This window comes from Lontra canadensis, unplaced genomic scaffold, assembly GCF_010015895.1.
Source record: "Lontra canadensis isolate GAN:19392208 unplaced genomic scaffold, GSC_riverotter_1.0 scaffold25, whole genome shotgun sequence".
In the NCBI taxonomy this organism is placed as follows: Eukaryota; Metazoa; Chordata; class Mammalia; order Carnivora; family Mustelidae; genus Lontra; species Lontra canadensis.
The window spans coordinates 13,493,856-13,520,612 of NW_022631019.1; the positions used below are offsets into that span (position 1 = coordinate 13,493,856).

The following is a 26,757-nucleotide window of genomic DNA, read 5'->3' on the forward strand; positions in this document are numbered from 1 at the left end:
ATATTTTCCCCATTCTGTAGGTCACTTTTTAAAAAAGATTTTATTTATTTATTTGTGTATGTGTGTGAGAGAGAGAGAGAGAGCTCAAGCAGTGGGAGCAGCAGGCAGAGGGAGAAGCAGGCTCCCCACCAAGCAAGGAGCCCAATGTGGGACTCGATCCTAGGACCCTGGGATCAGGACCTGAGCTGAAGGTAGATGCTTAACTGACTGAACCACCCAGGCACCCCCCACCTCTTCATTTTCTTGATGGTATCCGTTAAAGCACACATATTTTAAATTTTGATAATGTCTAATTCTTTTTTGTCTTCTGTTGCTGGTGCTTTTGCCATCATCAAAGAAACCATTGTCCAACCCAAGGTCATGAAGATTTACTCCTACATTTTCAGAGCTTTACAGTTTTAGCTTTTACATTAGGTCTACAATCCTCAAGTTCATTTTGTGTGAGTGTGGATGGTGTGAGGAAGGGGATCAATTTCATTCTTTTGCATGGGGATATCCAGTTGTCCCAGTTTCGCTTGTTGAAAACTGTTCTTTTCCTATTGAATTGTCTTGACACATTTCTCTAAAATCAACTGAAAGTACTATATGTACTTATTTCTGGACTCTGGGTTCTATTTCATTGATCTTTATGTCTACCCTTATGCCACTACCACACTGCCCTTATTTCTGTAGCTTTTGGTAAGTTTTGAAATAAAAAATCAGAGAACTTAAGTCTTCTTCTTCAAGATTATATCTATTCTGTGTCCCTTGAATTTCCATATGAATTTTAGGATTTGTTTATGAATTTCTGTTTAAAAAAAAAGATAAAACAAAAAACCAGTTGGACTTTTGATAGGCATTGCACTGAATCTTTAATCTAAATTTGGGGATTCTGTCATTTTAAGCAATTTGATTTTAGGAGAGCTAATTGTACAATGGTACTGATATGCCCCCCTGCTGAGGGCATTTTATTGTGGATGAGGACAAGAGAGGGTGACTGTTTTGTAGAGAATACAATTTTGTCTGCAAGGTGTCTCCCTCTAGACGGCAAATGGGACATTTGTTAGAAGAAAAGAGTGTTTCTGATTGGTGCTTTGGTCTGGCATTTCCAAGCTGAGCCCCCTTCTTCACTTCCAGATAAGCAAGCCCCAAGTACTGACTTCAGCTGCTTGGCCCACACCCCAGCCTCCCATCCAGGGCTAGATGGATTTTTCTGCACTGGGAAGCAACCATCAGACCTGGGATTTTTTCTTCCCCAGTGTCGGGTGCCCCTGCTTGGAGTAGGGGTTTGCCAAAGGAAATGGGGACCCTGGCTGCCCATGCCACACTCCACCTCCAACAGCAGGTGACCCAGGGAAAGGCTGAGAGTCCGACGGAGGAGAGGGAGACAGGAGTCTTTCACCAGGACAAGAGTAAAACCACTGCTGAAATTGAGAGTCTGTTAAAAATGTCACGCTGCATCTCAGGAGGTGCCAGGAGCATCTTAGGAGGTTTTGGCCCCAGGGATTCTAGTTCTAAGTGCCTCTATTTCCTGAGGTGATTCTGAATAAGAGAAAGTACACTTCAGGGTGCACGGCCTGCTTGTCTGCCCCTGTGCACAGCCGAGCGAGGGCCACCTCAGCCCTGCTGTTGACTCAGGCTGGATTCAGGACAGAAGGCGGGAGAGAGCCTCGTGAGGGCAGCGTGTGCTCTACCCTGGCCCTCTGAGACTCCAGCTCGTGGTTCTGCCCGGATAGCAGGAAGCCCCCAGGTAGGACGAAAACAGGCCGCAGACAGTAAAGGAGACAGGTTTGTGGGTTTTCCTCGGGGCCTGGGCCACAGCCCGGGCAAACGCCTGCTTTATTCAGACAGGAACTGCCCAAGCGGACCACAGTCCCAGCCTTTAGACTGGGAAGGGAAGGCAACTGGGAGCCAGGAGAGGGATCTAGAAAAATATTGCATCAAGTCAGACAATCAAAAAAGACCATGTTAAATCAACTTAAGGCAGACTGGTCAGGATGAGAGGATAGAAGAGGTGATGGAAAAGAGAGAAACCTTTGGCAGCTTGAGCCAGGACTGGCCCTAGCGGAAGTAGTTGGGACATTCGTGGGCGACCAGGTGCCAGGCTTGGTCGAAGGCCTGAACCACAGCCGGCTCCAGGGGCCCCTCCTCGGTCGCCGCCAAGTTCTGTGCCAGCTGCTCCACGCTGGACATGCCCAGGATGACCGCGTCCCCGGGGGTGCCCTGCAAGGGGAGACAGCCAGCTGTGACTCCAGCCACACGCCCGCCCTCCCCGCCCTGCCCCTGTCAGGGACCCGGGCGCGGATGTTTATTTACACTGAATAGAGTTCTACAAGGAGCCCGACGCCCTCAGTGATTTTAACGATGTGACTCCAAACCCCACTGTCTCTCCGCTCATCCTCAGACAGGCCTGGGCTCAGAGCCCAGCTTGGCCACTCAGCTGGGTAACCCGGGCTCAGTCATTCCGCCTCCCGGTGACTCAGTCTTCTCTATCCTCAGCCTGGTTATGGGGAAGAGGAACACCAGGCACTTCGCCCCTGTTTTGTGGGAAACTACTCTAGGCACGTCAAACGCTGTACGTCAGGCTGATTCAGGAGAAGGGTTTTAGCCAAACAGAGACAGGGAACCCCAACTCCCACCAAAGAGTGCGTGAGGCTAATGAGGTTTGAGATATTTTCTACGCCCTGCACAGCTGTGTGAACCCATTTCCTCACCTGTAAAACTGAGGGAATGGCACTTCGTAGGGCCAGAAGAGTAACTAAGTACACCTATGTGAAGCCCTCATCCGGGGCCTGGTGCTCAGACAGCTGCTCAGGACAGCGGAACAGCTGCTCACCAGCTCTCTCACCGGGAAAAACTGCTTAGGTGGGGCTCCTGGCTGGCTCAGTCGGTGCAGCACATGACTCTCAGTCTCAGGGTTGTGAGTTTGAGCCCCACACTGGGGGTGGAGATTACTTAAAAATAAAATCTTAAAACAAAACAAAACAAAACAAAAAAATGGGCTCCATGCCCAACATGGGGCTTGACCTCACAACCCTGAGATCAAGAATCACATGCTGAGACACCTGGGTGGCTCAGTCAACTAAGTGTCTGCCTTTAGCTCAGGACATGATCCTGAGATCTAGTCCCGCATCGTAGGGTGGATGGTGGGGGGGTCCCTGCTCAGCCTGCTTCTCCCTCTTCCCCCTCCCTCCTGCTCGTGCTCAAGCTCTCTCTCTGACAAATAACTAAATAAAGTCTTTTTACATGCTTCACTAACTGAACCAGCCAGGTGCCCCCAAATCAAACCTTGGGGGGGGCAAAAAAAAAAAAGAACACATGACTTAGAAATTACCTACAGGTAATTCTGGCTCTGCCACAGGGGCAGCCGGCTCACCTGCAGCTGGGAGTGGTGGTACAGCCACCGGAGGGCGGCTGAGGTCATGCTGGGGGCGCTGCTGCCGTATGCGGCCTGCAGGGCCTTCTCCACCAAGGCGATGGCCTCAAAATGATGCTCCTTCCAGAAGCTGGGCAGGTGAAGGGGGTGGCACAAGGGTTAATAACCTGAGGTCACACTGGGGCTACAGCCACAAAGCCAAGCACAGCAGCCGTGTCCACCCAACACCACGGAGAGGAGGGCCCGGTGCTCTTCCAGCGGCAGGCTGGCTTGATGGGGCAACAGAGCCACTGGGCACAGGAGGCAAGCTAGAGGGGCCTCACCAAACACCTCAAAGACATCTTTAGTCTCTTCATGAGTTCTTCAGAACTGCCTGCCCTTACTTTACCTGGTGAAGCAAAGGTAACTAGTATGGGGGGTGGGGGGTTGGGGGCAGGCCTCAGCCCCAGGCCTCCTAAGCATGGATCCAGGGCTCTCTCTTTCCTTCCTGGCAAGGGGTAAGCAGTCCTCAAGGAAGCGCTTGGCCTTGGAAGACCCAGTATAAGACCTAGGAGTTGCCATTTGCTCACAGAGCTCCCAAGAAAACAAGAAACCCAGCAGAGTTTGGTAATTTCTGCAGGAATCAAGAGACATGGGTCCAGACAATAGGGAAGACTTGGAAGCCCCAGGAAAACCTCCTAGAATTTCTCCAAGTCAGATAAAGGGGACCCTACACCCCACCCATCCTGATGTAGTCCATCCCCGGCTCACCGATTCCTGTAGGTCTCAGCCCAGTTATTCCCAAAGAAGCGGCCCACGGGCTGTTTCCCGTCCTTGTCCTCATACTTGTACTTGCCGGTCAGCAGGCCCCCTGTGGGGAGATCACCATCAGAGCCACAGGCCCACCCTGCTCCCAGAGGCTGTTCTGGACTGGTGGGAGTGTTGGGGGAACCCAGGAAGGATGGAGGACACGGCCCAGCCTGTCTTCAAAGCCCTCCCTGCTTTCCAGGCCCTGGGCCGGGCACCTCCCGTGTCAGCAAGAGGCAGAGATGGGCCAGGAATGGCCTCCCACCCCAGGGGGAGCCTGCCCCCCGAGCAGCCCCTACCAGCCAGAGGGTTGTAGGCGTAGAACCTCAGTCCGAAGTGCCTGAGGCAGGGGAAGAGCTCCGTTTCCACCTGCCGGGTGGTAGCGTTGTACATTCCCTGTGGGTAGGAGGTCGCTAGTGTCAAGGGAAGGAACCCCGCAGCTTTTTTTTTTTTTAATTTAAATTCAATTAACTTATAATGTATTACTCATTTCAGAGGTAGAGGTCGGTGATTTACCAGTCTTATATAACACCCAGTGCTCACGACACCACAAGCCCTCCTTCATGCCCATCCCCTAGTTACCCTGTCCCCCCACCCTACAACCCTATTTATTTCCTGCGATTAAGAGTCTCTCATGGTTTGTCTCCATCTCTGATTTTGTCCTGTTTTATTTTTTCCTCTCTTCCCCTATGATCCTTTTCTTAAATTCCACATGAGTGAGATGATAGGAAATGTCTTTCTCTGATCTATTTCACTTAGCAAAATATCCTCTAGTCCATCCACTTTGTTGCAAATGGCAAGATTCCATTTTTTTCAATGGCTGCATAGTATTCCATTGTATATACACCACATCTTCCTTATCCATTCATCTGTTAATGGACATTTGGGCTCTTCCCATAGTTTGGCTATTGTGGAGATTGTGGCTATAAACATTCAGGTGCACGTGCCCCTTTGGATCACTGTATTTGTATCTTTTTTTTTTTTTTTTAAAGATTTTATTTATTTGACAGACAGAGATCACAAGTAGGCAGAGAGGCAGGCAGAGAGAGAGGGAGGCAGGCTCCCCGCTGAGCAGAGAGCCCGATGTAGGGCTCGATCCCGGGACTCTGGGATCATGACCTGAGCTGAAGGCAGAGGTTTTAACCCACTGAGCCACCCAGGTGCCCCACTACATTTGTATCTGTAGGGTAAATACACAGTAGTGCTATTGCTGGGTCGTAGGGTAGCTCTATTTTCAACTTTTTGAGGAACCTCCATGCTGTTTTCCAGAGTAGCTGCACCAGCTTGCATTCCCACCAACAGTGTAGGAAGGTTCCCCTTTCTCTGCATCCTCGCCAACATCTGTCGTTTCCGGACTTGTTAATTTTGGCCAATCTGACTGGTGGTGTGAGGTGGTATCTCATTGTGGTTTTGATTTGTATTTCCCTGATGCCGAGTGATGTGGAGCACTTTTTCATGTGTCTGTTGGCCATCTGGATGTCTTCTTTGCAGAAATGCCTGTTCATGTCTTCTCCCCATATCTTGATTGGATTATTTGTTCTTTGGGTGTTGAGTTTGATAAGCTCTTTATAGATTTTGGATACTAGCCCTTTATCTGCTAAGACATTTGCGAATATCTTCTCCCATTCTGTCAGTTGCCTTTTGGTTTTGCTGTTTCCTTTGCTGTGCAAAAGCTTTTTATCTTGACAAAGTCCCAATGGCTCATTTCTGCCTTTGTTTCCCTTGCCTTTGGAGACTTGTCTACAAAGAAGTTGCTGTGGCCAAGGTCACAGAGATTGCTGCCTGTGTTCTCCTCTAGAATTTGGATAGATTCCTGTCTCACATTTGCGTCTTTCATCCATTTGGAGTCTATTTTTGTGTGTGGTGTAAAGAAACAGTCCAGTTTCATTCTTCTGCATATGGCTATCCTTTTATTTATTTTTTTAAAGATTTATTTATTGGGGCACCTGGGTGTCTCAGTTGGTTAAGCAGTTGCCTTTGGCTCAGGTCATGATCGCAGGGTCCTGGTATCAAGTCCTGCATCGGGTTCCTTGCTCAGTGGGGAGCCTGCTTCTCCCAGTTTGTGCTCTCTCTCTCTCTCTCTCTGACAAATAAATAAATAAAATCTTTTTAAAAAAAGATTTATCTATTTTTTAGAGAGAAAGAGAGCACATATGTGGGTGGGAGGGGGCAGGGCAGAGGGAGAGGGAGAAACTCAAGCAGACTTCATGCTGAGTGCGGACCTTAATGTCACAACCCCAAAATCAGACCTGAGTCAAAACCAAGAGTTAGGGGTGCCTGGGTGGCTCAGGGGGTTAAGCCTCTGCCTTCGGCTCAGTTCATGATCTCAGGGTCCTGGAATCGAGCCCCACATCGGGCTCCATGCTCAGTAGGGAGCCTGCTTCCCCCTCTCTCTCTGCCTGCCTCTCTGCCTATTTATGATCTCTCTCACTCTGTCAAATAAATAAAATCTTAAATTAAAAAAAAAAAAGGAGGGGGCACCTGGGTGGCTCAGTGGGTTAAAGCCTCTGCCTTTGGCTCAGGTCATGATCCCAGGGTCCTGGGATCGAGCCCCACATCAGGCTCTCTGCTTGGCGGGGAGCCTGCTTCCCCCTCTCTCTCTGCCTGCCTCTCTGCCTACTTGTGATCTCGGTCTGTCAAATAAATAAATAAAATCTTTAAAAAAAAAAAAAAAAGGAGGAGATCTTGCCTTTTGTCATGATAGGGAAGGACCTAGAGTATGGTAAGTGAAATAAGCCAAAGCAAGAAAAATACCATATGGTTTCACTTACATGTGGAATCTAAAAACAAAACAAATGAAAAAACAAAAAAGCAGAAACAGACCCATATACACAGAGAACAAACTGTCAGTTGTTGGGAGGAAGGAGTTGGGGGTTGGACCAAAAGGGAGGACGGGCAGTGGGAGGTACAGGTTTCCAGTTATAGATCGAGTCAGGCGCAGGGATGAAAGGTAGAGCAGAGGGACCAGAGGAGACAGCATCGTAACAGCCTGCATGTTGACCTACGGTGGCCATGCTTATGGGGAGCAGAGCATCGCACAGACTAATATGTCACACACCTGAAACTAATAAAACACTGTCACTATACTTCAGTCAAAGAGATACACCCACACAGAAAGAAGACAGCCGATCACGAGAGAGGCGGGTTCTGTGATCACAGCAGGTGCTCAAAAGTCCTCGCTGGATGCATGACGTTTGGGTACTGGAGGCTCCTCTTGGCATTGGGAAAGGCCTTCCAGGGGATGAGCCCACCAAGTGAGCCCTGAGCACTCACCCCTACCCGGGAGAAGGGGAAGGCTGGTCCAGGCTCACGCCCACAGCCAGGGAGCAGGAAGGAAGGGCCCAAGCAGCATGTGCGGGCAGGAAGGGGAGCCAGGCCCAGAGCCAGCAGGTGCCTGCTGGCCAAGCCGAGGAGATCACAAATCATCCCCATGGCCTCTGGGAGCCATCCATAGGCTGCCATGGAGAGGGCACAGGAGGCAGTGGGAGGGGCCAGGAGAACCGCGCATCAGCAGCAGCCCTGCAGACAGGCCCCTGTGGCCCGGGCCCTCACCTGGTACACAGTGGGCAGGATCCAGCCGTTGCTCCTGCAGAGGGTGCAGATCTCGGCCACCTCCCAGGAGGCATAGTTGGAGAGGCCAAGCTCCATGAACTTGCCCTGCAGGGGAGAGGCCTCGGTCAGAACCCTCCGCAGCCCAGGACACTGCAAAGGGAAGACGGGGGTGGGGACCCTGGGAGTGGGCTCTGCTCTGGGATGATCCTGGTGCCTCCACTCTCCTGGAAGCTCGGGGGCTGGCCTCACCTCCTGGTGCAGCTGGTGGCAGGCACGCAGCGTCTCCTCCACAGGGGTGTCGTGGTCTGGGGCGTGTAGGTAGAAGAGGTCTACCCGGGGGCACTGCAGCCGTTTCAGGGACGTCTCCAGCTGGGCCCGGACACTGTCAGGCTTCAGCGACTTCCCTTCCCAGGGATTGGCCTTGGTAGCGATTTTCACTTTGAGGGGAGCGTGCAATGGTTAGGAGGCTTATTAGGTGACCCTCTCTAAATTATTTCAGTTCTCTGAGCCTCAGTTCTCTCATCTATAAAATGGGGGTACAGCAACACAACTGTCCTCACAGGGAGATCATGAGCATTAAATATGTAAGTTCTCAATGTCCGCCGCTGTTACAATCACTAGTAGTAGTCACTCAGCCGGGGCTTGCCGGGAGACACACTTGCTCCCTCCACTCAAGGAGCTCACAGCCTAAAGGTGAAGTTGTAAGGTAAGCACAACAGAGGAAGGCCCCCAGTGTTAAAGGAGCCCAGAACAGAGTGTGTGGCCATCCTGGGAATACCAGGGAGGGCATCCTTATGGGGATGACCCGGGAGCTGAGTATCTAAGAATGAGACCCCACCAACAGGGAAATGTAGGAAGCATATTCCCGAGCCTGGGAAGATGGGCAGAGTCAGAAAGGCACACACACAGTACGTGAGGCCCATCCCTGCAATTTGGAGTTTTAAGAGCGTCGACTCCGGGCCCAGGCCGGGAGCAGGTGGACAGGGGACAAGAGAAGGGTGGCAGACCTAACTGCTAACACTTTTTTCAAATCCCATCAACCAAAGTCAGCTATGTTTACTGTGTTTGTGTTCAGGAGGGAACTTGAGGGGGCAGGCCTGGGAACAGGGAGGCAAGAGGCTGCGGCGAGAATTCTGCTAAGATGCAGCAGCTCCAACGCGCGCCTCGGGCACAGATCAACCTGAGAGACAGGTACAATGTCAAAGGAGCAGAAGCTGGGCTCGCTCCCCTGCCCCTTCTGACTCCGAGAAGCGTGCACAGGCACACACCCCATCCACAGCCGAGACACAATCCGCATGAGAAGGAAACAGTGTTCTGCCAAGCAAGTAGCTCACTGTGTCTGGATTGTGCACTTTTCACGTGCGGCAAAGGCAACTCAGCAGGTCAGAGGGGAGGCACATGACCCCTGGGGATGTGGGAGAGAACCAGTCCCACAGCTTCTTGTGCACATTTTCTCCATGTCCCCACAGTTCTCAAATCCTCTGCACTCTGGGTGTGAACTTTGCCTCCAGTCCAACCTGCAGACTTTGGCTCAGTCCGCAGAGAGGGCTGGAGGAGAAAAACCAATTCAGAAACAAAACCCCCATTATTAAGGACGGGGCAGCTGCGTTCACTAGAAAGCATGGGTCTGACAGACAGCTTCCTCCACATCCACCAAGCTCCAATCTGAGGAGGACCCAGAGCAGGGTTCTGCACAAGAGCCGGGAGGGGCGGAAAGGAAGAAGCAGAGGATGGAAGTAAGAGTAACAGTGAACTTTTACTGGGCCCACAGATGTGGGAGACAAAAGGCAAAAGAAAAAATTAAATTTCCTGACATGCCCTTGAAACAGGCAGAGGGACATGCCTCTAGGAACTCAGCTGCCTCGATGTTAATACTTTGCTAAAGGCAAGAAGTAATCTTAGTCTGACCACTTCCCTCCTTTCTCCAGGATCCTGTAAGCCTACTTTAACATATAAAAATTCCTTCAGAAACTTCCTTTATCTCTACCTCCGCAAGACATGTTGGTAATGATCCTCCGGGCATATGACTGACCGATACACATCTGAAGGGCCTCGTGACTGAGTTTTTACTAAACAGTAATAAATGAACTTTTCCTTTTTTTTTTTTTTTTTAAGATTTATTTTATTTATTTTAGGGGGAAAAGGCTGAGGGAGGAGGGAATCTTAAACAGAATCTGCACTGAGCACAGAGCCCAACATGCGAGCTCAAGAAACCAACTGACTTAACCAACTGTGCCACCCAGGTGCCCCATGACCTTTTCCCAGCAATAGCTAGCCCCCTCAAGGTCCTGAAAACCTTGTTTCCAAAATACCCTGGGGGCTTGTGCTGTCCCAAACACCTTCCCACCTTGAAAGAATATAATCAGTCACCCATCACAGCCCCAGTGGTATTCTTTCTGAGCACCAGGCCTGTCCCCAGGCTTTGATAAAAGCATCTTTTGGCACAGAAGAAGTTTCAAGAATCTCAAGAATTCTTTCCTTGCCGTTGGCTCCAAATCCCATTTTCCTATATTGCTACCAAGTGCCAGGCATTTCCAAGGGCATCAGGCTAATGAGGGACAGTCCCTGTCATGCACTGATATCCTCCACTCAAGCCGCACCGGTGTACTGGCTGTCCCTGCACGTACCAGAGGCTGCATTTCCAAACCTGGTCTGCACAGCCCTGCCCTCAGCTTTGATGCAGCTGTCTCCCATTCTCTTTCCAGCGAACTACTGTTGGTCCTTTAAGGCCCAGCTCCAGTGTTCTCTGAACCTTCTCTCACGCCTCTCCCTGACCCCTTAATCCTTCCAAAGTGTTTTCTCTTCCTCGCTTCAAGCTTCCTCATTAGGCTCTAAGCTCCCTGCGGGTGGGGTGGACCCACTCACCCTCTTATAGTCCCATAACAAACCTCCCCACTCCGCATTCCACCCCGATCCCCCAGCTTCCTTCGTGACCTAGTTGCAGGTCCCTCTGGGAGCCAGGTACTGCCAGCTGAACAGAGCAAAGTCTACGGACTGATGAAAGGCCAGGATGAGAAGAGGGTACTCAGGGAGCCATGGGCGGTGAGAGCAATGGGGAGAGGGGCGATTTGGGGGCACCTGACAGGGTTGGAGGGGGTACTGCATAGCTCTGGGGACCGCTGACGCAGAGAGGTGCCCCAAGAAGCAAGGCGGGGAGGAAACGAAGGACTAGACCAGCCTCGGGGTAAGACTGGGGGGCGGGGGGCGCTTCCTGACTGCAACTCCCAGAGGAAAGAGAAGGGGAGGGAAAGGAGGTCAGGACAAAGATCTGTCTGGCTGTCCGGGGCGACACGTGCACGGGGCCTGAGGTGCAGGCGGGAGGGGTCCGCGGGGCAGTCAGCGCCCCGGAGGGGCCGAAACCGTTGGTCGTGACGGCGGCCGGGGTCGGGTGGGCGCCGCACGGTGCAGGGGGAGGTAGGGGTTACCTCTGCAGTCGCCGCCGCCCAGCCCGAGGCCCAGGCCGCCCAGGATGCTCTCGGACTGGCCGTCGCCGTACATGAAGGCCGTGTCTACCTCCGTGTGGCCGCGCTCCAGGAAGGCGCGCACTGCCGCGGCGCTGGTGGGCACGTCCATGCGGCGCCCCATCTCCATGGTGCCCAGCACGGTGGCGGGCCGCACTGGGGCCCCGGAAGCGGCCCGCGGCGGCGACAGCGGCCGGGACATGGTGGCGGCGTTGGTAGCGACAGCCGCGCGAAGCTTGGGCGCCGGGGAACCGCGGGCGCAGCGCACCGCTCCCCGGACCACTGCGCGAGACAGGGCGCTTAGCATGAGGTCTGCGCCTGCGCCCTGGGGCGCCTCGAGTCCCGCCCACCTCGCCGTGGGGGTGGAGCCGGGAGGCGAGATGAGAGCAGGGACTGGCCGCGCACCGCCCCACCGCGCACGCTCGGTCCGCTCTCGCCGTATTCACCGCCCCCAGGGACTGTCCGCATTGCGCGCGGCGGAGGAGGCGGAGCCACGTCTCACAGGGACGGGGGCGGGACGGGGGCGGGACGGGAGCGGGACGGGGGGGGACGGGGGGGGGGCGGGGGGGGGGGGGCGGGGCGGGGCGGGGCTTCGGGTCAGCTGACCCAGGCAGTGCAGGCAGAGCCCAGAAGCCGGGACCCGCGGCGGAACTTGACACGGTGAGCCGGAATTGAGGCTGGGGGCAAGCCTGAAGGCTGCGGGTCAGGACTCCGGGGCGTCGCTGCCACATCTTTCCAACTACTTCTTACAGTCCCTGGACCGTTTTGGGGCTTCTTTCCCCTCCTTGCGGCGCGAGATCCGCAGACGAGGCTCTGGGCCGGGATTAGCTGGACTCTCGGGGGCATACATCCCTCTCCTGAGCACGGTCTCGGACCAGCCTGGCCAGGGTTTGGGGTCTGGGTCCTCTTTTCACCTCCTGGTTCCGGCGGACGGGCTCCATCGTTTCCGACGGCTTTGTTTTCCCCAGGGCAGGCAGGGGAGGGGGCCTCGCGGCGTTTGAGCGCTGACCCCAGCAGCTGCCCTGTCATTATCCCTGCCAAACAGGTGGCCCGCGCTGGCCTTAGTCACCAGGTGGCCAAGGACTCGGAGGCCTGGAGGGGGTGGGCCGCCAGTGGGGACTCCCCTCCTCTCCACCTACGCCGTGGTTTTACAGGGATCCCAGATTGCTCTCCCCTCCTCAGGCCTGGGACAAGTTGGGAAGTTGTACGTGGGGAGGCTGGGTTTGGAAGTGTCAGGACTGGCGCGCAGTCTTGTCCCTGCAGCCCTTAACCAAAGGCTGCTTTGCCCCAGGGTCTCAGGAAAGGTGGTGGTGGGGGGACATGCTACAACCAAAGCGAGTAATACCCATCCCTGGCTATTCCTACTGAGTGTTTAATCTCTGCCAGGCACCATTCTAATCCCTTGGCCCGGATCTTGTCATTTAATTCTGCGGTTGGCCTAGGAGGTGGGTACATAGGTTATCCCCCCATTGTATAGACTGGAATTCTGAGGCTGTCACTTGCCCTGGAATTCTATGCTGTGGGCATTAAGCAGGTCAGTTCCCTAGTGCTGTCTCCTCAAACTTAGGTCATCTGAGCTCACAGCTAGTTTGTTTCCTTCCTTCTTTCCTTCCTTCCCTGTCTGTCTCTCTTTCTCTGTCCCCCTCCCTCCCTTTCTTGTCTGTCTCCCTCTTTCTCTGTCTCCTCTCTCTTCCTCAGCACTGTCTGAACCTTTACGGTGCAGCTGGTGTTGCTGGCCGCGAGAGTCAGTCATAGCTAGGGTGAAGGGAGGGGTGTGGACTTGAGGAGCCGGAGTAGCTGAGCACTGTGATAAGCATTCTTCAGCTATGTGAAGGGGGAGGAAGAGGTGACCAGGTGTCATCCAGCCAGCCTTTGCAAGGCATCTTTGAGGTGGCATGTTAGAACTGTGTCTCCTTACCAGGCCTTCCAGGGGGAGAAGGACACTCCTAAGGGAAAAGACCACATGTGCAGAAGCCTGGAGGCCTGCTGCTTCCCTGGGAAGCTTTCATGGGAAGCATATTCCTGACTCATCTTGGGATCCGGTAGGAGAGCTTGGGTGTGGCCCGAGATGCCTTCTCCAGTGTAGGTTTTCCCAAAGCATGGCCAAGTGCATCAGAATCAGCTGGGGTTGCCTTTTTTTTTTTAAGGGTTTACTTTTAAGTAATCTCTATACCCAACATGGGGCTTGAACTCACAACCCTGAGATCAAGAGTTGCATGGTCTACGAGATAAGCCAGTCAGGTGCCCCTGGAGTTGCTTCTTAAACCCAAAGGCTGTGATCTGAAGTCCAGAGGCACTGAGCCTGAATTCTGGGCATGTGCCCTCCGTGGTTCCAAGGCACCCGCCCCTGCTGTGGTCCTTGTCAAATCTCTGGATGCAGTCAAACTTTGTTGCAACCCTGGACATCCATCCTCCCAGTGCTGTCTGACTAGGAGGTGGGCCCATTCCCAGAACCCATGCCTGGGGCCAGGCTGACTCCCTAGCTGGGTCGGGACCTCCAGATGATGGGCCCTGTGTGCAGCGGCCCCCAGAGGGCAGGCCCCAGAGGACAGCACCTTCTGGTCGGGATTCAGGCGTGTCTCAGTGTCCCCAGCTGTGCTTATGCCCTGTGCGAGATCAGGGAGCACCTGCCCTGTGCTCTGGGCCCTGTGAGCCAAGCTACAATCATCCAGACACCCCCTTCCCTCACTGAGCATGCGTTCCCTTCATTTCCTCCCTCACCTGGTGGAAAGGGAGCAAGAGAGTGGCCACAGGGTGTTCGAGCTCCCGGCCTGTCATCCTCACGACACCCCCCCTGCAGGGCTTGGTCAGGCCTGGGGCCGAGAGCCTTCCTTGCCTGCATTTCATCTCTACCACCAACCCCAAGGAGCCAGTGTCATCACTCCCACTTCACAGACAGGCTCAGACAGGTTCCTCACTTGGGCAGGGTGACCCAACCGTACCTGGGAAATGGGGGCAGTCTCCCCCAGCTCGCGGTAAAAATACGAGGGTGACAGTGTATTACAGTGGGGAGAGGGAGAGGCATATTCAGAATCTGTAAAAGGGCATTGGGGGGTGACCGGGGGACAAAAGGACTTGGTTTTCTTTTTTTTTTTTTTTTAAGATTTTAATTATTTATTGACAGAGAGCATGAGCACACAAGCAGGGGGAGCAGCAGGCAGAGGGACAAACGGAAGGTAGCTGGAGAGGATCCCAGGCCGGCCAGGAAAGCCTCTGAGCACGGGGGGACACACACAGGGGAAGCCTGCCTTCTGGCTGCTGGGGCGCTTGGATGGTCAGCCAGACCACAGTTTGGGGGGGTGGGGGTCTGCCACATCCAGGGCCAGAAGTGCCTGAGGCAGCATGGCAGGGTGGCTAGGAGTCGGGGTTTGGGGCCCATCCTGGGTTTGGCTCCTGCCTCTGCCGCTTCCCTGTCTGGGTGCAAGTCACTTCCCTGGTTCCTTGGATATATTTGGAGCTCCCCCGCCCCCTTCATGAAGTTGAACAGGGCAAAATGAGCAAAATGCCTGCAAGGTATTTAGCCCAGGGCTGGTGAAGAGCTTCGTAATCAGGGGCTGTGGTGAGTCTCGCCTGGTGGAGATGGCGCCGTCTGGCTCCGCTTTCTGTCCCTTCTCTGGGACTGTCGCACAGACAGTGAGTGTTGTAGTCACTGTGCAGGCTGCCCGAGCATCGGGAGGGGACTTTTCTGCCTGCCCTGCAACCAGCCACTTTGGGCTTTGAACGGGGAAGTGGCCCTGGTCGCCTTGGCATCAGGTACCCTATCCGGCCCACGCTGCTCCTGGAGAATTCTGCTTGAGTGCCACGCTTGAGTGCCAGCCACCTGTGCAAGCCCTGGACCCACCTGGCTCTTATTCTCCATCTGCCTTCTCTGACCCTCTGTAGATGACAGTCCTACTTTCTTTTCTTTCTTTTTAAAATATTTTTTAAAGATTTTATTTATTTATTTGACAGAGAGACACAGTGAGAGAGGGAACACAAGTTAGGGAAAGTGGGAAAGGAAGAAGCAGGCTTCCCACTGTGCAGGGAGCCCGATGTAGGATCATGACCTGAGCCGAAGGCAGACACTTAATGACTGAGCCACCCAGGCACCCCAGTCCTACTTTCAGTGAGAAAATACTTAGTGGGGGCCGGTCTCTATAGATGTAATTTACAGAACAAGAGATCGGAAACAATGTAAACTGGAGAGTTGTAACAAAGTCATGCTGCGGGTTCATTTCATGAACTCCTGTAAGGGGCAGGACATGAAGGAGACACTGTGATGACCCCTTTTACAGATGAGGGAACTGAGGCACAGCGAGGCTGAAGCATTTGCCCAGAGTTGCAGCACTGACCAGTGCTAAAACTGGCATTTGAACACACTTGTCCCTGACTGCCGATCTAGCACTGTCCCCGCACAGGTGGTGTGTGTACTTGAAGCTGATTGTGCCCTCGGGTTCAGAGGCTCAGTCTGTGCCGGGCAATGAAACTGGGGGGTGGGCGTTGCTGGAGGTGGCGCTGACAGGATCCAGACCTGCTGAGGCTAAAGGCCCCCGCTCTTTCTCCCTGTGCAGTCATCCCCCCATCCTGCAGCAGCCATGGTCTGGAAGAAACTGGGCTCCGGCAACTTCTCCGACTGCCCCAATGGCTCCCGCCGGTGGATATGGGATGTGTTCGGCGAATGCGCCCAGGACGGCTGGGATGAGGCCAGTGTGGGCCTGGGTTTGATCTCCATTGTCTGTTTTGCAGCATCCACCTTCCCGTGAGTGGTGGCAGGGGGGCGGGACCAGGACAGGGGAGTGGGTTGGGGCCAGGGCTTCAGGCACTGCCTGGAGGAGGGGTCTGCCTGACCTGCCTTGGGCCTCTCCAGACTCAAGGCCAAATGTACTCTTTCCTCCACTCCCACTCACTGATTTCCAGCACACCTTGGAGGACCCTACCCTGAAGCCCTGCCTAGGCCCCACCTTGTGCTGGCCAAGGCCAACACACAGGTGACAGTAACAGTATTAACCCTCGCTGTTTGTTCAGTGCACGCTACATACCTCAGTTCTGAGCACTTGTCATGTTTTTACCTCATTTAAGCCTCATAACCGTGTAACTGTCCCTACTTAGGAGGGAACGGAAAGCCAGAGAGGCTAAGTCACTTGCTCTAGGTTGTACAGCTAAGAAGAGAGAAAGCAGGGGGTGGGAGGGCTGAGATGCCTTGTCCTGTGACAGTCTGGTGATGGGTGGGCGAGCGGTGATTACAAGAGAGTGTGACCACTGTTGTGATTGAGGAACAGGGACACGCTGTGACCTGGGGGAGTCACTTTGCTGCTCTGTACCTCACCTTGCTCATCTGCAAAATGGGCACGGTGTGGCTGACCTCCCAGGCTTGCCGTGAGGACGGCACGAAGGACCTGGGGCCTTTGCACCATGTGGGCACAATCCTGTGGCTGGTTGGAGGGGGTGGGCATTAGGGGCCCCGGGGAGAAGGGAGGTCGGAGAGGTCACCGAGGACACTGTGCTGTGAGGCTTCTCCACTGTTAGGAAATGGGTGCTTTATCCTGAGGGAGAAAGATAAGGCTTTAATCAGGAGCTCAGCATTTTCTAAAAATGGCTTTATGGAGAGATAGTCCACATACCATAGAATTAGCCCATTTACATGTATAATTCAGTGTTTTTAGTGTATCCGCAGAGTTGTGTAACCAATGCCAAAATCCATTTTAGAATACTTCCATCACTCTAAAAAGAAACCCCCAAAGAAATGAGTCATCCCTGATTTCGCCCGGAGCTCCTAGCCCCCGCCAACTACCCCTCTTCCTCCTTTCGCTGTAGATTTGCCGACTCTGGACATTTCCTGTAAATGGAATCAGAGAGCATATGAAAGTCCAGCTTCTTCCCTTTAACAGAACCTCTTTAAGACTCCCCGGTGCCGTCGCTGTAATGTTCCCCATGCGACAGGCCACCATTTACTCAGCCGGTCGCTGATGGATGTGGCTTTGTCTCTACTGTGAACATTCTGTGGGCAATGTTTCTGTGGGCACATATGTTTTGACTTCTCTTGGGTATATGCTTACGTTGTGAAATTGCTGGGTCATGGGGTAATGCTATGTTTAATCTTTCAAGGATGTTGAAAAAAACATTGTTAAGCCCGGTTTCATGACTTGGCCTAGCCCTAGTGATGTCATTTGGGGCCTCTGGTTTTCTTTTTTCCTTTTTCTTTTTTAATGCGTTCAAGGAGCAAGTTTATTTATTTATTTTTTATTATGATCTTTTTAGATTTTATTTATTTATTTATTTGAGAGAGACAGGAGAGAGAGAGAGCATAAGCAGGGGGAGCTGCAGAGGGATGGAGAAGCAGACTCTCGCCTGAGCAGGGAGCCCGGTGCGGGGCTTGATTCCAGGACCCTGGGATCATGACCTGAGGTGAAGGCAGATGCTTCACTGACTGAACCCCCCAGGTACCCCTGGCTTTCTGTATGTGTGTGTGTGTGTGCGCATACATATATATTTTTTTTTTAAGTTGTTTGTTTTTTTTTTTTTTAAGTAATCTCTACATCCAACATAGGGCTTGAACTCACAACTCCGAGATCTAGAGTCTCGTGCTCCACAGACTCTGCCAGCCAGCCGGGCGCATTCTGTGGTTTTCTTTCTTTCTTTTTTTTTTTTTAAAGTTTTTTTTTTTAAGATTTTATTTATTTATTTGACACAGAGAGAGAGATCACAAGTAGACAGAGAGGCAGGCAGAGAGAGAGGAGGAAGCAGGCTCCCTGCTGAGCAGAGAACCCGATGCGGGGCTCGATCCCAGGACCCGGAGATCATGACCCGAGCTGAAGGCAGAGGCTTTAACCCACTGAGTCACCCAGGCGCCCCTGTGGTTTTCTTTCTAACATGGAACTGTCAGACCGGTCTTCAAAGAGGCTTTACCATTTCCATTCCCTCGCGTGTGAGGTTCCAGTGCGTCCATATCCTCATCAGTGCGTACTTTCTGTCTGTTTTTTTTTTTAATATTTTATTTATTTATCTGACAGAGATCACAAGTAGGCAAAGAGGCAGGTGCGGAGGGCGGGGGAAGCAGGCTCCCCGCTGAGCAGAGAGCCCGATGCAGGGCTTGATCCCAGGACCCTGAGACCATGACCTGAGCTGAAGGCAGAGGCTTAACCCACTGAGCCACCCAGGCGCCCCTCTATCTGTTTTATTATAGCCTTCTTACTGGGTTGGAAGTGTTACCTCCTTGTAGTTTATGATTTCTATTTGCCTGTTGGCTAGTGATGATGTTAAGTAGCTTTTCATATGATTTTTGGCCATTTGTATATCTTCTTTGGAAAAAGGTCTGTTTGGATCCTTTGGCTATTTTTTTTAAAAAGATTTTATTTATTTATTTGACAGAGAGAAAGTCTGATCACGAGTAGGTAGAGAGGCAGGCAGAGGGGGGTGGGTAGCAGGCTCCCCGTTGAGCCAGGAGCCCCATGTGGGGCTCGATCCCAGGACCCCAGGATCAGGACCTGAGCTGAAGGCAGAGGCTTAACCATCTGAGTCACCCAGGTGCCCCCATTTGTCTATTTTTCAATTGGATTATTTGTCCTTTTGTTGTTAAATTGTAAGAGTTCTTTTTTTTTTTAAGATTTTATTTATTTATTTATGAGAGAGAGAAAGAGAGTACGAATGGTGGGGAGGGGCAGAGGGAGAGGGAGAAGCAGGCCCCCAGCTGAGCAAGGAGCCTGATGTGGGGCTCCATCCCAGGACCTTGAGATCATGACCTGAACTGAAGGCAGACCCTGAACCGACTGCGCCACCCAGGCATCCTCAGTTGCAAGTGTTCCTTATATATTCTGGATACAACAGCGTCATGATTTGCAAATATTTTCTCCCATTCTCTGGTTCTCTTTTCGCTTTCTTGATTGCATCCTCGGAAGCACAGAAGTTCTGCATTTGGATGATGTACGGTTTATCTCTTTTTTTCTTTTTTGCTTGTGCTTTTGGTGTCATATCTAAAAAAAACATCGTCGCCTTATCCAAGTGACAGAGATTTACCCTGATTGTATCCAGGGCACAGGGGCACAAGAGCATCTGGCTCTGGCGGGGAGGGGGCAGCCAGATCAAGTTCAGCCACTGGCCACCGACCACGTCCAACGGTAGAGACGTGAGTGGTGGTGAAACGAGAAAGGGATTTATCTCTGTGAGGCCAACACCAGGAAACCCACGAGCTGGTGTAGACTGTCTCCCAAGTGCTGACAGTCCTTCCAGAATTATATAAGGAAAGTGTGGGACGATGGCTGGTGGGTACATGCAGGGGGGCAGTGAAGTCTGCTCAGTCATGGTCATGGGCTCAGTCACTCTGGGTCTCCCGGACACAGGGCGGTCCTTGTTGCTTCAGCGGGTAGTTCCAGTTCCCTTCCCGGGATCCTTTGCCCACGGGGTCTTCTGCCTGAGTTAAGGAATAAACTAGAAAGAAGAACTTAATCAGTTAGAAAGTTTGAGGTCAAGGAGCAGCTGGGTGGCTCAGTCAGGTAAGCCTCTGACTCTAGAATTTGACTCCGGTCTTGATGTCAGGGTGGTGAGTTCAAGCCCTGTGCTGGGTGTGGAGTCTACTTAAAAATAAAGGGTAGAAAGTTTGAGGTCAGAGTGGGGCTAGTCAGACCCTCTTGTATTATCTTCTCCTTGAAAGGTTTTATAGATTTACCTGATTTTGATGCCAGCGTCCATGTGTATTTTTTCCCACGCTGCCACACATTTAACGCCATTCAGACACTGTATACCGTGGGACAGCATCAGATCCCACAGGCGAAGGGCTCAGTCCCACAGGACTGCTCCTCCCCCTTCAGAGGTCAGTCACAAGTTCAGGTTGTCACCTCTGCTTCTGACAGGTGTGGACAGACTGGAGGTCCCAACAAAGCCCCTGCTTGGGTTTGATTAATTTGCTAGAGCAGCTCACGGAAGTTAGAGAAACATTTGACTCAGTAGATCACTGGTGATTTACAAAAGGATACAGGGAACAGCCAGATGGGAGAGATGCACAGGGCAGAGGATGTGGACGGGGCCTCAAGGAGCTTCTGGTTCCTCTCCCGGGGTGCCACTCTCCCTGAGCACGTTCACTGACCCAGAAGCTCTCTGAACCTGTCCATTCGAGTTCTTCTGGAGGCTTCACTGCACAGGAATGATTGATGACATCATTGGCCAGTGACGATTGAACTCTGTCTCCAGCCCCTCTCTGCTCCCCGGAGGTCAGGGGAATGGGATTGAAAGTTCCAAGGGTTTTATCACCTGATGGCAGCCAGCCCGCATCTTTAGGGCACACTGAGGCTTTCCAAAAGTCACCTCATTAACTAACAAATGCACCTTTATTGCTCAAATCACTTAGGAAATTCCAAGAGTTTTAGGAACTCTCTGCCAGGGATGGGGTGAAAACTAAATATGTTCTTTTCTTTTCTTTCTTCTCTTTTCTCTTTTTTTTTCTTTTCTTTTCCCTTTTCTTTTCTTTCCTTTTCCTTTCTTTCAGCAGAGTGAGAGGGAGAGAGAGAATCGTAAGCAGCTCCAAGCCCAGCATGGAGCCTGAAGTGGGGCTCGATCTCAGAACCCTGAGATCATGACTTGAGCCAAATCAAGTCTCTGATACTTAACCGACAAAATTCTGCTGACTAAATTTGAAGACACAGTCGGTGTTATCAAGCTATTAAGGAATTGGGCAGCATCCCGTCTAGCAAACAGAGAGATGTTCCCAAGAGTTTTATAAAATGGAAGGTTTTATAGGAAAGAGGCTGGGGCAAGAAATTACTGAGGGAGGAAGGATTATATCAGGCAAGTTTACTTTCCTGCAGGGGGTCTTAGTAGATGATCTCATCTTCCTTTGTGGGGGATGGAGAGGGCCCGTGTGATAGATTACCTCATGGCTACCGGCCAGAAAATTCCTGACCCATTAAGACTACATTTCTGTGCGATTAGGTTAGTTATTAAGCCTCTGTTTGTTGATTTGGCCTAAGTGACTCCATCTTGGGCCTGTGGTTTTCTTTTTAATGGGTTTTTGCTACACTTTGAGTTATATTTTGTATATGGTATGGGGTAGGGGTCCAGTTTCATTCTTTTGCATGGAGATGTCTGGTTGTCCCAGTACCCTGTGTTTCAAAGACGGTATTTTTCCCACGGAATTATCCTACTACCTCATTGTGGACTTGACATTTTCATTGAATTAGCTTGTTCCCGGTGCCATAGTAGGTATGTTGCAAGTAAACAAAACAGATGCCTTCCTTGCCTTTGCAGAGCTTCCATTCCAGCCATCTTTAAAAGGCGGTCTGGGAAGGACTGGAGCGACAGGGAGCAAGACTTGAGGCAGGAAGGCCAAATCGCATGTCCTAGAAGGGGCTTTAAGGGCCATAGGCTACACCTTAATGAGGGGCCTCCCTGGTGCCAGGCTTGAGCTGGACGCTCTTCCTGACCTCAGGAGGCTTGAGTCCAGGAGGGACAAGGATGTCCCGTGGTACCAAGGAGGAAGTAGGGGACACTGGCGAGCTTGTGTCAAGGAAGGCCGTGGGGAGGAAGTGAGATTTCCTGAGCCATGAAAGACAAAGGGGAAGAGGAGGGAGTAGGCTGGCTGCTGATGAGTCTGGAGAAAAGGAAATAAGTCCCCCTTGGGGGCGGCGGCAGGGGGACAGCTGGCCCTGGGGGCTCCCCTGAAGAGCAGCGGGAGGCTCGAAATGATTGAAGCCAGCCGGGGGCTTTAGAAAGATCCTTGAGAGGGATGACAGATTCAGGGGGAACCAAGCTTGGGGAGGACATAGAGGCACTCAGACTGGGTGGGGGGAGGGGGGAGTCGGGGCAGGAGGGTGTCTACAGGAGGAGGAGGAGGAAGAAGCTTGGCCATGGGAAGAACCAGGGCCATACCTGGCATTCTCAGTTTCTGACTTGGGTCTTGGGGAAGATGAAGTGCCATTTAGTCCCCCTTTAATTAAATACACACAGACGAGGGATGCGCGGGTGGCTTTGTCCGGTAAACGGCTGACTCTTGGTTTCGGCTCAGGTCATGTCGGGCCTGGAGCTCAGCACGGACCCTGCTTGGGATTCTCTCCCTCTGTCTCTCTCCCTCTCCTGCCACCCCCCACTTGTGCTCTAGCTCGCTCTCTCTCAAATAAATAAATAGATCTTTTTTTCTTTTTTAAGATTTTATTTATTTATTTGACAGACAGAGATCACAAGCAGGCAGAGAGGCAGGCAGAGAGAGAGGAGGAAGCAGGCTCCCCACTGAGCAGAGAGCCCAATGCGGGGCTCGATCCCAGGACCCTAAAATCATGACCTGAGCCGAAGGCAGAGGCTTAACCCACTGAGCCACCAGGTGCCCCAATAAATACATCTTTATAAAAAAAATTTAAAAAGATTTCTTTTTCTCCCTCTGCCTTTCCCTGCTCTCTCTTAAAAAAAAAATTATAATAAATAAAATAAATACACACAGAGGGTTAAACAGAAAAAGAGTAAATGGCAGTTGCATAGAGGTGCAGAGTGACTGGAGAGGGAGGGCTCAGGGTCTGGCTGTAATCCTGGCTTCCAGCCTACGTGTGCCCTGAGTCTCCCTGCCCCAGGAGGAGCATCAGGGACTAGATCTGCCCTGGGCGGGGGGGTGGGGGGGAGTAGTCTACAGGACTGAAAGAGTTCATAGTCAGACCTCTGCCTGAAACCCTTTAACACCTGTTGTCAGCCTGGAGCTCGTGCTGACACTTGGCCTTTGAGAAAAACCACCAGGGGTGCCTGGGTGGCTCAGTGGGTTAAAGCCTCTGCCTTCAGCTCGGGTCATGATCCCAGGGTCCTGGGATTGAGCCCTGCATTGAGCTCTCTGCTTAGCAGGGAGCCTGCTTCCCCCTTTCTCTCTGCCTGCCTCTCTGCCTACTTGTGATCTCTGGCTGTCAAATAAATAAATACAATCTTAAAAAAACAAAAAAAAACAACCAAAAATACAAACCACCAGGTTATCCAAAGCCCTGAGGTCAAACTCAGGCCATAGCCCAGCCCTGCCACATTGCCCTTTGAAGGTCACAGGCTGTGGTTTGGCCCATCTTATCATCAACCGCTCCTGTAGATAGGGCAGTGCCAGGCCACGAGTCCCTGCCACAGCCACCCCCCTTCCCCTCCATGGAAGAAAGAATGCAGGGTCCCTGTGACAGGTCTCAGGGCCTGACACAAAACGCCAGGTCCCCGCTGGGAGGCTCTGGAGGGGAGTCTGAAGAATGCTATGGATGCTTCTGGAAAGATGCAGCTGCCACTGAGTTCCCTGGTTGGAAGAGAATCTGCGGGTGAGAATCCCCAAGGGGCACCGAGAGGCTCCCGCAGCTCCCCCTGCCAGCAGGATGGGCTTACAGGTGACGTCCCTGCCTCCCTGGCCCGGGCCCCCTGCTGCCCTGAGCCTGCGTCTCCTTCCTTGGCCGCAGCCAGTACATCAAGGCCTGCAGGACGGGCAACATGGACCAGGCGCTGTCTCTGTGGTTCCTTTTGGGCTGGATTGGAGGGGATTCCTGCAACCTCATCGGCTCCTTCCTTGCTGACCAGCTGCCCCTGCAGGTGGGTCCGATGTGGGGGGGGGGGTGCTGCCTGGGACAACCGTGGCAGAGGGAGGACCCCATCCAGGAGAAGGCGCCCTCTGGGCCAAACCAGAGCCCTCCCTTGACCTCCGAGTCCCACTCTGCCCTGATGAGGAGCGCCGGCCACCTCTCCTCCCTCCGTCCAGGCCGGGCCCTCTGCTGGCCTGATCTCTGCTTCTGCAGGGTAGACAGATGAGGAGACAAAAGGTCCGAGAGGTGAAATAGGCCTGTCGGCCCCACAGCCGCTGACCAGCTCCCACTTCTCTTGCAGACCTACACGGCGGTGTACTACGTGCTGGCGGACCTGGTGATGCTGTCCCTCTACTTTCACTACAAGTTTAAGAAGCGCCCCTCTCTGCGTGCGTGTGGGGCATGGTGCAGCGGGAGGGGCCGGGAGCGCGGGAGGAAGTAGACTTCCCCATTGCACAGTGATCAACGCAGCAACAGGCCTTATCTGCAAGCGGGCGTCCCAGACCGCAGAGAGGGAGGCTGGAGGATGGCTCGCATCCGGGTGCGACCACAGGGACCTCCCTCCTCTTGAGGCTCATTCCACAAATGGGGCTTCAGCTGCTCCTCCGTACCTGGCCCTGGGCTTGGAGCTAAGGAGACGAGGACAAGGACACCGGTCTCCGCTGCCCTTGAGGATTGAGAGGGGGCGGGAGTGGAGGGCAGATGGAGGCACTTGGGGGTGGGGCTGTCTCACGAGCATTTCTGCTCTGGGTGATCCCCTCCTGCCCTTGTCTCTCCTTTACGACTCGAGGAGAGGGATGCTACTACACCCATCCTACAGAGGAGGCATTAAAGCTCAGAGAGGTTGGGTTACTTGCCTGGAGTCACACAGCCACTGAAGGGCAAGGCCAGGACTCAAGTCGTGCTGTTTGCTGCCTCTGCTACCTGACCTTGGCTCCCCCCGCCCACCGTCTCCTGTCCAGTGTCTACCCCCATCAATTCAGTGCTGCTGTTCATCTTGGGGCTGGCATGTGCCGCCCCGCTGCTGAGGACCACGGGCCCTGTGGCCGCCCGGAGGGAGGTCTTCCGGGGCCGGACGCTCCTGTCAGTGGAGCCGGGCAGTAAGGTGAGGTGTGGGTCAGTGATGGTGGAGTGCAGGCTGTGGGGACCGGCGGGCTTGGGGGGACTGGCTCGTCCCCAGGGCACTGCCCTCCCCGAGGGAGCGGGGGTCTCACGCTGCACCTCTGACCCTGCCCGGGGACCTGAGCAGCGCCTGCCCTCTCAGCCCTTCACTCAGCAGGAGATCATCGGCTTCGTCATCGGCTCGGTCTCCAGCGTGCTCTACCTGCTTTCCCGGCTGCCTCAGATCCGCACCAATGTGAGCCTGGGGCCTGGGGCAGGGGGTCCTCCGGGTCGAGGGGTGGGGTCTTGGTGCAGAAGGTCTGGGTTCAAACTCACCGTTGGCTTGGGCAAGTGAATCCAGTTCTCCAGCCCTCAGTTTCGGCCTCTGCGAAGTGGGCACAGGGGAGGCCTGTCTCGAGGGGCACAGGTGCCCTGTGTGTGTCTCAGAGAATCAGGAGGTCCGGTGAGGAGGCAGGGGCTCAGCCGACAGTCCCGAGAGGAGGGGAGAAAGGGGCCTGCTGGGGCCGGGGAGGCTGCCGGGGCAGTGAGGGGTGCTGGGGCAGGAGAGGCGGCCGTCGGCAGGGCCCCGGGCGGGGGGCAGCCGGGTCTCCGCGGACCCGGGACAGGTCGTGGGCGTGCTTGCCAGGCGCACGGTGAGAAATGTGTCCAGAGCCTGCTCAGTGGGATGGGGCAGCGTGACAGGAGCCCCGTCCCAGGCCTCTCGTCCTTGTCCCCCACCCCAGTTCCTGAGGAAGTCCACGCAGGGCGTCTCCTACTCGCTGTTCGCCTTGGTGATGCTGGGGAACACACTGTACGGGCTGAGCGTGCTGCTCAAAAACCCGGAGGTGGGCGAGAGCGAGGGCAGCTACCTGCTGCACCACCTGCCCTGGCTCGTGGGCAGCCTGGGCGTGCTGCTGCTCGACACTGTTGTATCCTTTGGGGGTAGTGGGGGACGGAGGTTGGGGGGGCGGGGGGTGGGGGGCAGGGGAGGAGGCGGGCATAGCAGCCTCCACCTGCAGGCGGCTTCAGCACCCATCCATCCGCCTGCCCATCCATCCAGAGTGAACCTCCATGGGCCCAGCACCCCGCTAGGCGCCAGATCCGGCAGCGAGCAAGAACCGAGTGGCCCAGGAAGCTCCCGGCTCGGGGCGGAGGTGGTCCACACACACTTCACCACGGTGGTGCAGGGAAACTGCAGGGAAACCTGCCTGGTGTCACCCCAGGGGCTGTCTTAGTTTAGAAGCTCAGCCAGGGACCCTGCAGTGCCGTTTAAACTGCCTGGAGGAGAAGAGTGGAGTCAGGCAAAGGCAAGGGAGGGGTGGTTCCGACTCAGCCTATGCAAAGGCCCTGAAGAATCTGGGGAAATCAGTCCCGCCAGGCCAGAGGAGTGCAAGCTGGACCCTGGAGGCAGCTTTCCCGAGAGCCTCAAGGGAGGGGGCTGTAGCTTGAGATCTTGGCCTCTCAGGGAGGGCTGGGGTGAGAGGGAGGGAAGAGCATGGCCATCTTAGCCTCTGCTCGGTTTGGCCTTGACGTTGGCCCCTCCAGATCTCCATACAGTTCCTGATATACAGGGACACGGCCACCTCCTCGGAGCGCCAGCCCCTCCTCCCCAGTTGACCCGGACCCAGGCCAAGCCCAGGACAACAGGGATCTCCAGACGCTGCTCCCAGGAAGGGACAAGTGCGGGCAGACATGGTGCTGCTGACCCTGGAGTGGGCCGTGGAGGCAGCCGGGGGTGCCTTAAGGGCCCGGCCCAGGCACCTCCCCCACCTCCGGAACCTGCTGGGTGACTCTTCCAGGAACCCTGACTGATTGACTCTTCAGGGGGCAGGGAGTGGGGAATAAGAGGGGGCGCCGGGGCCAGTCCTCCCCGAGACACACCCCTAGAATCTGAGACTGCTGTCCCTGGGAGCCCCCACAGGGGCTGCAGCTGAGACCTCGGCTCCTCCGAAGGCAGTGGGCGCCACTCGACTCCCCTCCCTCCGTCTGCCTGCACACACACACACACACA

General features: G+C 53.9%; 2 protein-coding genes across 7 annotated transcripts; one reads left to right on the top strand and one right to left on the bottom strand.

The window, feature by feature from the left end:
• Positions 1–820: 820 nt before the first annotated feature.
• AKR7A2 (aldo-keto reductase family 7 member A2) lies at positions 821–11,493 on the bottom strand. Its single transcript, XM_032863597.1, has 7 exons — positions 11,119–11,493; positions 7,943–8,130; positions 7,694–7,798; positions 4,441–4,537; positions 4,106–4,205; positions 3,356–3,485; positions 821–2,202 (listed from the first exon to the last, which is right to left on the bottom strand). Exons 1-7 carry the CDS (start codon positions 11,459–11,461, stop codon positions 2,041–2,043), a joined length of 1,125 nt encoding a protein of 374 aa, XP_032719488.1. The 5' UTR covers positions 11,462–11,493; the 3' UTR covers positions 821–2,040.
• SLC66A1 (solute carrier family 66 member 1) lies at positions 10,697–26,592 on the top strand. 6 transcript variants are annotated; one of them, XM_032863601.1, is made up of 8 exons: positions 10,697–10,735; positions 15,724–15,892; positions 23,526–23,655; positions 23,947–24,034; positions 24,608–24,750; positions 24,910–25,002; positions 25,490–25,675; positions 26,292–26,592. In XM_032863601.1, the coding sequence occupies exons 1-8, from the start codon at positions 10,729–10,731 to the stop codon at positions 26,361–26,363; spliced, it is 888 nt and encodes a 295-aa protein (XP_032719492.1). In that variant the 5' UTR covers positions 10,697–10,728; the 3' UTR covers positions 26,364–26,592. The 6 variants fall into 6 exon arrangements, with proteins under 6 accessions (XP_032719492.1, XP_032719493.1, XP_032719494.1 ...); XM_032863602.1 differs by lacking the exon at positions 10,697–10,735 and adding an exon at positions 11,750–11,814 and having other exon boundaries at positions 15,705–15,892; XM_032863603.1 differs by lacking the exon at positions 10,697–10,735 and adding an exon at positions 11,755–11,814.
• Positions 26,593–26,757: the final 165 nt, after the last annotated feature.

Excerpts from the sequence above, each read along its gene's own strand:
- AKR7A2 (XM_032863597.1), bottom strand. The coding sequence starts at position 11,461 with ATGCTAAGCGCCCTGTCTCGCGCAGTGGTCCGGGGAGCGGTGCGCTGC. Across the intron at positions 4,206-4,440 it reads CGCCTACAACCCTCTGGCTG|GGGGCCTGCTGACCGGCAAG; the intron begins GTAGGGGCTGCT and ends ATCTCCCCACAG. Across the intron at positions 3,486-4,105 it reads GCTGAGACCTACAGGAATCG|CTTCTGGAAGGAGCATCATT; the intron begins GTGAGCCGGGGA and ends TCACCTGCCCAG.
- SLC66A1 (XM_032863601.1), top strand. Across the intron at positions 23,656-23,946 it reads CTGACCAGCTGCCCCTGCAG|ACCTACACGGCGGTGTACTA; the intron begins GTGGGTCCGATG and ends CTTCTCTTGCAG. Across the intron at positions 25,003-25,489 it reads TGCCTCAGATCCGCACCAAT|TTCCTGAGGAAGTCCACGCA; the intron begins GTGAGCCTGGGG and ends CCCCCACCCCAG.